This window comes from Pecten maximus, chromosome 15 (assembly GCF_902652985.1).
Source record: "Pecten maximus chromosome 15, xPecMax1.1, whole genome shotgun sequence".
Classification (NCBI taxonomy): domain Eukaryota; kingdom Metazoa; phylum Mollusca; class Bivalvia; order Pectinida; family Pectinidae; genus Pecten; species Pecten maximus.
The window spans coordinates 3,357,710-3,370,190 of record NC_047029.1 but is presented as its reverse complement, the minus strand read 5'-3'; the positions used below and the strand labels follow the sequence as shown (position 1 = coordinate 3,370,190).

Sequence of the window (12,481 nt, the reverse complement as noted above, 5' to 3'; positions counted from 1 at the left end):
GACCTTGTGATTTCGATAACCTTATAATTTAGTAAACATTAATCATGTTTGATGAAACTCTGTATTCAGCATTAATTCAAAAATGGAACGCGTTTTGGCTCTGGATAACAGTCCTAATTTGTATGGGATATCAGGTGGCTGCGTTATGGCTCAATGGCCTCTTGTTAATAATTCCACTTTACATATCATTTTAATCGTATGTCTAAAAAATACTGTATTATAAGTAATGTTCATCAAGCATGGTGACATATGTTATAGATCAGGGACAAAAGGGGTTAATTTGGTTATATTGATAAGACTTTTTCTCTGAAACTAATCAACATATATTGCTATTATAGTACCGGTAGCATCCCTGCAAACTGGTGGGGATTGTTCAAAAATACCCCAGGGCCCAGAGGGGCGGGCAAAAAAGGAGCTAACATGTTATTGGCTACCTGTGTATGTTGATGTAAACAAATTTCACATTGTTTAACTTTTGAATCAGACAGCTTGTTGTGTTAGTAAAATGCATAATTGCATATCAGAGTACTGTTGTGGCATGTCCCAAACTGGAAAGTGTAGCATAACTTAAATAATAGTTTTGTCATGTTTACTGAAAATCGATATTGAGGTCAGCAATATACAGGTGATATACAGGCCCTCTGGGCCTCTTGTTGTTGATGTAGAAACTAGTAGTAATGTCCTGTTTGCTTAAATGTTTAGAGACACAATTTGGCAATATTACGTGGTACTGGACCTTAATGAATAACATGTTGTTGATTGTCCTTGTAATTTAGTGATCATCATGAGCTCTATAGATCATTATAAAATGATATGCATTGATTGAATCATACCAAATATGATATAACTATTTCTGGTGTGTAAAATAGTCTTTATCTCCTCAGGTGGAAGCTACCACAGAATTTAATATTTTATTTTACATGTGATATTATTTTGGCAATCCTGATCAGACAATTACATTGTATTTGTACTTACTTTAGAAAGCATGAATATGGTGCGATATATTGTATCAATACCTCTTCAGACATTACGTTGTACATCATTACATGTTGTTAATTATTATATGTTTGTTTTACAATTATGTCTCATGATATGAGCTATTTTTTATTAAGGTTAAATTAAAAAAATTCCGATTTATTCAGTTTACTTTGTATTTTTATTAGTTCACATGGCATAAATTTGACAGTGAGCTTATGGTATGGTGCAGGAGTGGGCGTGTGCCATCCGTCAACTATATATGCAGCTGGATACTGATATTTGGCCAGAGGTACTTGGGGTAGAGTACATGTACATTAAAAATTACTCATATGAATGATCGCAATACAAATGTATTGCATTAATCATGATACAAATGTATTGCAATATTTTTTAACAATACAATTTTCGTTACATCCTTTTTTTTCGATACGATAAGATACATAAAAATGAGGCTACAATTAATTACATTGGTCAATTGTTTAGAATCATGAATCTACAAACAATAATGTTATGAATTGAACACTTTCAAAGTCTTGTCATTAAAATTGTCTTAATCATAGTATCATAACACATACATTTGTTAGTTCTCAGACCAAAGATTAGTCAAATTAAATAAGTCTTACTTTTTACATTTGTCTTTGAATGAATAGAGGATGTTATATTTTGATTCTCAATGCAATTAAACATAGCAACTAGAAAGATGTTGAGTTGTAAAGAGAAGTGTATCATATCGTAAAGTATCGTATAGCAACCAAATATTGCGATACGTATCGTATTGAGACATCAGTGTATCGTTACACCTCTAACCTGTTTTCAAGATCACATGGGTCAAATAGAGAAAATCCCTTGGAGAATCTAGAAGACCAAGAGGCCCGATATTTTGCCAGCAGGTACCTTAGTGTTATGAAGGTTCCTCATATAAATGACCTTTACCTATTCTCAAGGTCACAAGGGTGAAATAGTTAAAATTACTTTGAAAATATTCTTCTCAAGTTCCAGAAGACCCAGAGGCCAGATATTTCGCCAACAGGTTCCTAGGGAAGAGTGCTATGTTTTCATATATAAATGAGCTTGACCTATTTTGAAGGTCACAGGGGTTAATTTGTTAAAAATTTCATAAATCTTCTTTTCAAGTTACAGAAGACCCAGAGGCCTGATACCCTAAAATCTCCATAAGCTGTAGCTTATTTTGTCTTTGGTAAGGAATTCCAGGAGTGTTTTCAAGGCCGTCTTATTTTCTAAGTCATTTATCCTAGGAAATACAACTTAATTTCGAGACCGGCTGCTTTTGAAACTTTTGACCAGTGAAAAAAATATATCAATAAGTAGCACTCAATTAAGCACTATTCTTGATTACTAAAATCGTCTATAACATACATCATACAGAGGTTGACAGATACACATGTCTTTCGATATTTAATGCTTAGTTTCAAGTAAGGCCTATTTTCAAAGCCGGCATATTTTATACTGCAAGAAATCCAAGGCTTTTAATCTACATTCAAGACCGGCTTTTAATCGCCCTGCTTCCGTGGTCCGTGGTCCGTCCGTCCCTCCGTCCGTAAACAATTCTTGTTATCGCTATTTCTCAGAAAGTACTGAAGGGATCTTTCTCAAATTTCATATATAGGTTCCACTTGATGCTTAGTTATGCATATTGCATTTTGAGACCAATCGGAAAACAACATGGCCGACAGGCAGCCATCTTGGATTTTGACAATTGAAGTTTGTTATCGCTATTTCTCAGAAAGTAATGAAGGGAAGGGATCTTTCTGAAATTTCATATGCAGGTTCCCCTTTGTGCCTAGTTATGCATATTGCATTTTGAGACTAATTAGAAAACAACATGGCCGACAGGCAGCCATCTTGGATTTTGACAATTGAAGTTTGTTATCAATATTTCTCAGAAAGTACTGAAGGGATCTTTCTCAAATTTCATATGTAGGTTCCCCTCAGTGCCTAGTTTTACATATTGGGACCAATCCGAAAACAACATGGCCGACAGACAGCCATTATCGCTAAATCTTAAATTTTATATATAGGTGCCCCTTGTTTGAAAAGTACTAGAGGACTGTTTCTGAATTTACACAGATTAGTAAGACTTAGTTAAGGCTATCGAGTCAAAGGTCAGAATATGCATTGTATGAAGTGTTTAACCATTTATTTGAAAGTGTAGATCAGCTCCTTTGGCAGTAAAGAGTGACAACTTGTGTATAATCAGTCATTTTATTAAGAAAGAAAGTAATCAAAAGTCAGCAAGAACAGTACCAATAGGTCTAAGAAGTTTGAACGTGGGTTTATGACCCGTTTAATGTGTCGAACAGCCTTTATAGACAATTATCGCCTAACAAACAACTCCTCATGTGATGCAAACTTTGAATCTTTTATGTCAACAAATTGCTTGCTCTTGTTGAAGATGTAAAAGTAAATACATGTTTACCACTAATGCCTTTGACTCGATCAAATGCCGTTTACAGCATATTTGCATTAACAAAACATGCTGGTTCAAGCAGTTTTATAACTTCCAAGTCACTTCCTATCTTGTACATTCTTACACATAACATACATGTAGTCCTTCAAACATCGAAATGGATTCCTACATGAACTTTGACAATAGGATCATAATGTCACTCAATGTCGTCAATGAAAAGAATTATGTTGCAGAAAAGATCAAGTGCTTCATCCCTTGAAGTAGGTGGATAGTGTAATCCATGTTCTTGGATAATATGATTTGCCAGAACTTGAAATTCATCACACACACCATTTGCTGGTGGAGCGTGGCAGTACTCTTGTACAATGCCATCAATATTTCCTGGTAGATCCATTTTAAAATCTTTTGTAGCAAATACTTCTGGTTGGTAGAGAACATCTGGCATTCCTGCTTGGTCTAATTCTATGTTCATTCCAATGGCGCACTACATCTTCTAAATCCTTGCTTACAAGCTTTATGAAACAATATCGAATACATTGCAAGTGGATCTCATCAGTTGTATCTAAAATACCATGTTCAGTCATTGATTTGAACAAATCCATCCATGATTGCCCACACATAGAACGAAGATTCCTCCAGAATCGTTCAATTCTGGTATTTCTGAGAGAGGAGCCATACATGAAACTGGAAAGTCCTTGAAAGGGATCAGTGTGGTTCCAACGAAGAGCATACTGCAGGTCACGTACAACAGAGTTCTTGGTTCCTTTATCGACATAAATAATATATGGCACACCGTTTATCTCTCGAACATAGTTTATGTAAAAGTGTGCAATGTACTCTGGTTTTTTGTTTGAGCTGCATGCTTGCAGCCACACAATTCGTCTCGAAAATCCATCAATACCTGCATGAATGGAAATTCCATATGGTTTAAGTTTGTCCCAACCATTGCTATGGATAGCAAAGTTTGGGCCTTTGTTAAGGTAGTGACGGCGTCGAAACACACGACGACTCCGAGCAAGAACACCTTCAGCATCCAGTACTGATAGAGAGAGTCTTACTGTTTCTGATGAAACGTTGATGTCATGATCAGTAATTAGTAGTCGCCTCCTCATTGCTCTGTAACCAATATTCTGTCCAGTATTGGACAATTCTTGCAAAATTGCTCTAACTATATCTTCTAGTGGTGATTCGTTGTTTCGTCTAAATAAATTCATTCCTCGAAGTATGCGATGAACTTGCCTTTCACTAACAGCTGTGGCATGACGAAGAGCCATAAATCCAATGATTTCCTTTATAGCATAGCCAGTGATAGTATATTGCTATCAAGTCATCTTTGTTTAAAATTGCACCATCATTGACCATCAGATTATCAAACACATGAGCTCCAATGTATTGATTCCCATTCATCTTTCCTGCAAGAAAAAAATATATACGATAACTTAAAAATGTGTAAATAGCAATAAATATAATACATGTATATACAGTTGAGTATTCAGGGCTGAGTTTGGAGGAATGATATGACCGCCCTCTGTATTTTTGTAAACCATAAAAAACCAACCTGTTTGTGTCCACTAGTGCAGAACATATATTTGATCATTTTAATTATTCATTTACTAATTATTAATTAAAATTCATATTTATGCCATTTTACACTTAAATGGCTGTTTTTCAACTACTTCAGCATTTGGCATGAGGGTTTACTGTACAATGTATATAATATATATATTGTTAGAAACTAGTCAAATTTTTTAAATTGTTCCATGTATACAATGTGATTTTGTTTCTTTTTGTGTCTTGATAAAGGGGCCGGATTGCCTCGAAAATTTGACAAATAACTTGTCCGTATACTGTCGATATTACTACATTACCCTATACATCAATGATCGATAACATCATCATATCCATACATACTGACAGTGCAGTAATACATTTTAAAACTGATCATAAGTTCAATGTGTAATCATAGCCGGGTACCTGAATCGCAAATGACTATTCGCCCGGCACCTGGGTCAGCGGGTACGGAAAATAGGTTGACTTTTACACTGTATGCCTAATATACCTGCACATCGCCGAGTACGTAACGATGTTTCATTAGTTTGATCAGGGACAGAATTTTAGTGATTTAATTAGTTATAAACAATATAGGTCTCTGTTATTATGTATTTCGCAAATTAGTTAGGTTTTATAATTACTACTAAATGGGGAAAATATAGGCCTAGGCCTACTTTTGTACATAATGTATTTTCCCCAAACAGTGAAAAGTATTATCTTTGATACACTCAGGATATAAATTCAAATTCAATTTTATTGCATTTTACATCCAAAGGTAACATATGGATCGAACTGCAAACAATATAACATACAAACCAACATACATAATATAAGAATGTAATCTATGAGAATGAACATACTTAAGCTAGCAATGCCCAACCAAATTTTTTTGTATATTCAAGAAGTAATTTGGAGTAATTTTCTTGAAGAGTATCACCCCCTGATTGCAAAACAGCAATCAGAACAAGTCTATCATCAAAATTGAGTTTTTAGTGAATTTTTGAAATATGGAAATTGAGACCTTCAAAACAACGCTTTTCCGAATAAATCAGTAAAAAGCGTACATAGCCAATTGCTCTGAAAATACTTATGATTCAGAAACAGTTTTTTGACCATAATTTAAATAACATCATATTCTAATATAAAAAGCAACAAATTCATGCTAAATATTTCCACAGGCAGAGATTTTGAAGCTATTACTATTTTACAAAGTTGTCTCCCCTGACAAAAACTTGTCCATATCATAGGAAACACCTTAATTAAAATGCCTTTTTTGTGCAAAATAGACAGTCAAACAACTCCCAATGTGTGTAGATTCCTTTCCTATGTGTAGTTCTGTAAGATAGTTTAGTTCAATCTAATTTATCATACACATAGTTGGTTTGTTATCAGAAAATTTAAATGATTTAGAAGTTCTTTTTGAACGTACATGTATACTACTAACTTGATTCCTTTTAATAACAAACATTTATAAATCCTACATTTTTGATAAATACACAGATAACTTAATATTAAATAACATGGATAAGATTAAGAATTATAAACACACATAGGATGTGCATGCAGTTGTCAGATATTGATTACAATTTGACGATGTCTATATGATAGTCTTAAGTTACTATGAAGAAAAAATCGGCAGATTATAAAAGAAGGATGCATATATATTATAAACAAGGTGTGATCCTGTGCTTCTATCATTAACTTGGTGGAAAAAATATTTTAAAATACAATTATATTTTGAAATATAACATGCTAAGTGGAAACCACTCTAAATTTCAGCCTAGAGACTTTCATGATTAACTGTCAATCAACTTGGTGACATTTTTGAGGAAGTAAGCTCTTATCTAGACAATGTTAATGACTTACTTTTTTGTTTTCTGTGACAATGCATTCGCTTTAACCACTGTCAAGTCCTTTTTAATTCAAATAAAACAGTAGCAATAACATTCACTCATAAACAAACAAATCCTCATCCCCCTATTTTCTTTAATAATCATAAAAAAAAAGCAGGACTGTCACAAACATTTAGGTTAAACTTTTGATAAAAAAGGGTACCTGGTCTGATCATATATCAAATATTTAAGAGCCATAAGGATTACAACAGGTCTAAGAAGATGTATATATCACCATGTACTTTAATTTATTCAGAAGAAAATTAGAAACATAACAAAGAAATCCTAATCGCAAACCTTATTACACTTGTATAAAATCATTAATATATACATACATCTACATATCTCTAGAAAGCATCAAACCATTCATAAATACAAATAATTTTAGAAATGAAAAAATCCTCAAAATTCCTCCTACTAGAACTATAACAATTATAATCACTGGAACTCTCTTGGTGACTCTTATAAGAAACTCTTTCAATTTCTAGCTAAAAATCTAAACTAAAAACAGTAGTTTCTTACAACTAACTCTCCAACTATGTCCCAATATTTTTCTATAATTTACAGGAAAGGATTGGTGATATTAAACCTAGAGTAGTCTGTTATCCAATCGTCTTTGTCAAACTAAGTTTTTATAATTTTCTATGTGTCTTGTAAGTATACTTTGTCTTATATTTGTTGACAATGAAATATTTTGAAATAAAATGAAAAAAATATTGTGCTTATGTGTCATTTGTCATGGAAAATACAAGTGAAATTCATCCAAGTTGCTTGAATCTGATGATTTTTTTCAGTGCATCTAACAAATCAAAAGATGGATCTGTAGTCTATGTCCAAGGAAATATATTTAACCATATGCATGATATGGCATATTGCTACTACCAATACATTGGCATTTTGAAGCACATTAAATGAATGTTATCTAAAAAAAAACATGGAACAATAGACATGGCCTTAACTTGGGTTTGAATATGTGTCCCTGCCCTTGGTGAGAGGGACAAGGCCCGCGGTTGATTAAATAACGTGACACTCCAGAACTTGTAGAAGTAACATACACTCACTTTGACCCAGTTTACACGATAGGCCTAAATTGGTAGATTTACAGACCTTATCTTCATATTAATTCAAAAGGTCATCAACTTTAAGTGATATGATGTTATACAGTACTAAAACAAGCAATAACACCAAAATATATAACATTTTGACTTTGTTTACATTCTCGTTCCACGCCCGACAGCACCTGTCCGCATCTTTGATTTACCGTTAGCTTAACGGTAAATTTCTCGGTGTGATAAACACCTCATTTTCACGTCTAGAACGGTTATGTCTCTTTTGATCTGTATAGCTAACTATTTAAAATGAATATTACTTAGCATTGTGATATGTTTTTGATGGATGAACTCGCATGAATAAGGAAATGAGCACTTTGTAAAAAAATTCATAAAGCTGGCACGTTTTACCTACGCGCCATTTCTTCAGTATTGCAGACAGTAAATCATCGAGGGTTATCGAATGAATGAATGTCATCCACCATCCAAGTGTGCAAGTACGGTAAAATCACCGTACTTCCGAAGACCTATTTTGTGACGTAATTTTCCTCAATCCCAAATTACCAATACGAGTTATCTCCCCTTTGCTTGGGCATTGCTACTTAAGCACATTGCAAGCCTACTTTCCTCAGTTCAAAAGACTTTTTAATGAAGAGGCTGATATCGCGCAAAAGTTGCGGTTCATTTGATGACAACCGAAAGTTTAATACAGGAGGTTACTGTATAAACATATTCATCATCCAGTTAGGCTAGTTGCCGGGTAAATTATATAGTTACATTGTGCATTGTACCTGCATGGCTGCCGGACGAATAGTCATTTACGATTATATAATTAATGTACCCGGCAATTAGGGCAAAATGCAGACTGAATAATAAGCCAATTAATCATAAATTTGTCCTGTCGTTTGAATATATATATCTACGGTGAATTTGTACTTACATGCACGTAGGACGACAAGGCCGCTCCACTCTCTGTCAGTTTACACTGTTTATTGTCCGTCAGTTTATCAAAGTACTGTACGATAAGTCCTGAAACGTTCCGAGACAGCGCGCGCACGAGAGTCTATTAATATCTTATCTCGGCAAAATAACTAGACGGCATATATGGGCAACAACGTATTTTTGGTCGAGATCCATGATATTTTACTTAACCGATCGTGATAAGCTAACTCGACTTGTCGACATAGCTATCTCGGCAAGTCGTGTTATAAGTCGACATGTCGACTTAGCTATCTCGGCAAGTCGTGTTATAACTCGACATGTCGACTTACAAGCTATCTCGACAAGTCGCGTTACCGTAACGCGACCTAAAATAACACGATGGCAGAAATATGCCACCATAGTTGTCAGATAGGGATTGGTCGAACCACTTTCCAAGGCATTTGATAGGGTTGTTGACTAATGTTGGAATTTCCTCATCCTGCACCTTTATACGACCTTTCTTCAGAACCGGGCTTCTTGATTTGTGTGGTTTGAACTTCATCCGAGCCCATTTCATTCTAGTATGCAAAAGTTTTCATGATTCAAGAAACAAATACATAAAACCATTTTACTGGCGAATCGTCAATGTAGAAATTAAACTTATCTAATTACTGTGTGTCAATAATATTGACGATATTCGTAAGTTATCCGGATATTCATATGATGCCAACAAAGTCAGAGTGTGAATAGCACATTATAGACATGTCACCTGAATCTTATAGTTTTTGTATGTTTCAGTACTAGAATTAATTCGGCCATGTTCTCCGCCATTTTGTATGCATGAATTGTTGTATGATATACAATGTATATGTGTAATAGGACTGTGTAACCACCTATAAGGTACAGTAATAGTTCTTCACCCCAGGTTCAGTATTTGACCTAAGGCTCCGTTGGAATATAGTGATAATATAAGAACAAACACAAGGAATTTGGTACAGGGTGGTTTATTGCACCCGCAGATGCAGATAAATATGAATTGTAATGCCGTCAGAACAATGGAAGGTACAATAATACTGAAATATATACAAAATGACAACGCTACCGCTGGTTAACGCTATATCCACATGGACAACTAAAGTTCGGGAATACAGACCCCCCAACCCCACAGACGAAGTAACATAGAAAGTAGTAGAGAGAAGGATGAGCCTACCAGCAGGTCAGTGCTATGCAGACTGCCGAACAATCGAAACCCCGGGACTTAATTAAATACCAGTTACACAATAGAGAAGGAACAGCCAATCAGAATCCCCGTTACTGTTACTAAAATGAAAGTAAAGGAAGTGAGTCTAGAGAAATGCCCGGATGACGATGAAAACCAGCGGTAGTAAACAAAGCTTATAACAAGGTAACATTTGATGAATTAACTACATTTTAACTCAACAATGACATGAAACTATACACTTACACTCTCAGACTTATACACGACCGGTCATTCATTCAGAAACATCACAAATGAATATATAAATACATAATTAACAACCCTAGCTCCTGTAAATACAGGTAAACACTTTATAACTACTTTAGATATGTACATTAACAAACAACAAAGAGCAGTCAACCATTTATATTTACACCCTGCATTCATGTACCAATTTTTAAGCAAAAAAAAACCCAACAACTTTATGTATATAAAAAAAACAAAAAGAGGTTGGACATGCCCTTGACATTTGAAATAACAAAAACCACAATAATTCAACAGAAATACCAACACAAACATACATGTAAATGTCACCTCTAAAAATTTTTATGAATATCCTGTAATTACAATGAATAAATGAGATATATTATGAATGTAAATCTTAATTTTCAGGGAACATATCCATGATATCCTGATACTCCATGGAAGGCCATGAGCAACCAGACTCCTCTCCTCGGAAGCGAATTCGTTCATCACGCGGCTGGTGCACTGAACTACGTCCAAAGTCTACAATGTTATTTCTGACTTCCTGTCTTTGCGCCTCCCGTACCCGATCCCTGTACTGCTGAGCACCCTCTGAAGGGGGACACACGGGCATCAGTATCGTTCCCGGATGAACGAATTGCTGGTTCACCCTCTCTACTTCCTGTATGTTCCCCATAGCTTCCGCCACCTGGGGTGGGCTTAGCCTGTGGCGACTAGCCAGGTGCCTCCTGATCTGGTTTTGCTGCCGATTCCAGAAAACACAGCGAGGACAAATGACTGCGGTGAATTCCGGTTCATGTACCCTCCTCCAATGCCGGGCAAGTAATGTATACCTCTGGAAGATGGTGTCTCCGCACCCAACCACAGGACAGGGCATACCCTGTGGTTGCCACATGGGGCGAAGGTCCCTATCCAGCTCCCGGATATCAGCTTGGGCCACCTTGATTTCTAGGAGATCCATTCTAGCTAAAATTACAGAATGTGCATAATAAGTTATTTTTTTAATAAATTATAATTGCAGTTGTCCTTGATTTTTTGATTTTTTTTTTAAAACTAGTTATTTCCGAGATTTGTCTCCCTTACATTGCTTAGCTATACAATAATGTTTCATAAACCAAATATCAAAGTATTTACATTAATTTGCATGAGTATTACTATAGGTAGATGACAATTACAGCAATGACATTACATGTTATACACAGATTTATATTTCACAAAGACAGGTTGACAGATTACAGACAGAAGGACAGAAGAGGTCTGTGGAGTTGGGGGCTATGGTGAATATATTTCCCTTGGTTTGACAACCCTCCCCGTTCTGGTTATTACTACTGGCTGAGGAGTTCCACTTCTCGACCCTTCAGTACTAGACTCTGCAGCCTCACCGGAAACCGAAATATCTGACCATATGGAATCGGACTCCGTCCCCCATGTGGAAGGTGGTAGTCTCCCCTGATACGGCTTAAAATGATCAACGTGAACGGAAACAGAATTAGCGGATGGGGTTTTCTGGACAACGTACGTGTATTTATAAATAATTCTTATTATCTTGTAGGGCCCTGTCCAACCCTTACCTAACTTGCAGGATAAGGCAGGTGGATACCACCGCCACGCATAGTCCCCTACACTGTATTGTCTGGGTTTCAAACCGACATCATAATAGTTCTTCTGCCGTTGGTTTTTACAGACTGCCTCCTGTGAAGGGGGTAATCCCATCACAATATCCAAGGGACAAGTTGTCTCCCTTCCCAACAAAACTAGGTTAGGACTACACCCTGTACTGGCCTGTGCTGTTGCTCTATATGCCATTAGGACGTATGGGAGATGATTATCCCAATCATTGTAATTGGCATTAACAAATGTGGACAGCATCTGGATAAGGGTGCGGTTGAACCTCTCCACCAACCCATCGGATTGGGGCCTATAGGGGGTTGTCCTAGACTTATCAATACCCAGTTTCTGACACAGGACAGAGAACAATTCCCCCTCAAATTCCCCACCTCTGTCAGTGTGTATCTGATATGGAACACCAAAACGACTAATGAACTCTGTACACAGTTTATCCCCCACTGTAATAGCAGTGTGGTCCGGTATAGGGTATGCCTCCACCCACTTTGAGAAGTAGTCACAAACAACCATAATGTGTCTATTGCCATTTGCTGATGTTGGGATGCCACTTAAAATGTCAATCGCTATCCTGTCC

General features: G+C 36.0%; 1 protein-coding gene across 2 annotated transcripts; it reads right to left on the bottom strand.

Moving 5' to 3' along the window:
• Positions 1–3,185: 3,185 nt before the first annotated feature.
• On the bottom strand, positions 3,186–8,940 carry LOC117344234. 2 transcript variants are annotated; one of them, XM_033906910.1, is made up of 2 exons: positions 8,839–8,940; positions 3,186–4,818 (listed from the first exon to the last, which is right to left on the bottom strand). In XM_033906910.1, exon 2 carries the CDS (start codon positions 4,678–4,680, stop codon positions 3,802–3,804), a length of 879 nt encoding a protein of 292 aa, XP_033762801.1. In that variant the 5' UTR covers positions 4,681–4,818; positions 8,839–8,940; the 3' UTR covers positions 3,186–3,801. The 2 variants fall into 2 exon arrangements, with proteins under 2 accessions (XP_033762801.1, XP_033762802.1); XM_033906911.1 differs by lacking the exon at positions 8,839–8,940 and adding an exon at positions 8,065–8,110.
• Positions 8,941–12,481: the final 3,541 nt, after the last annotated feature.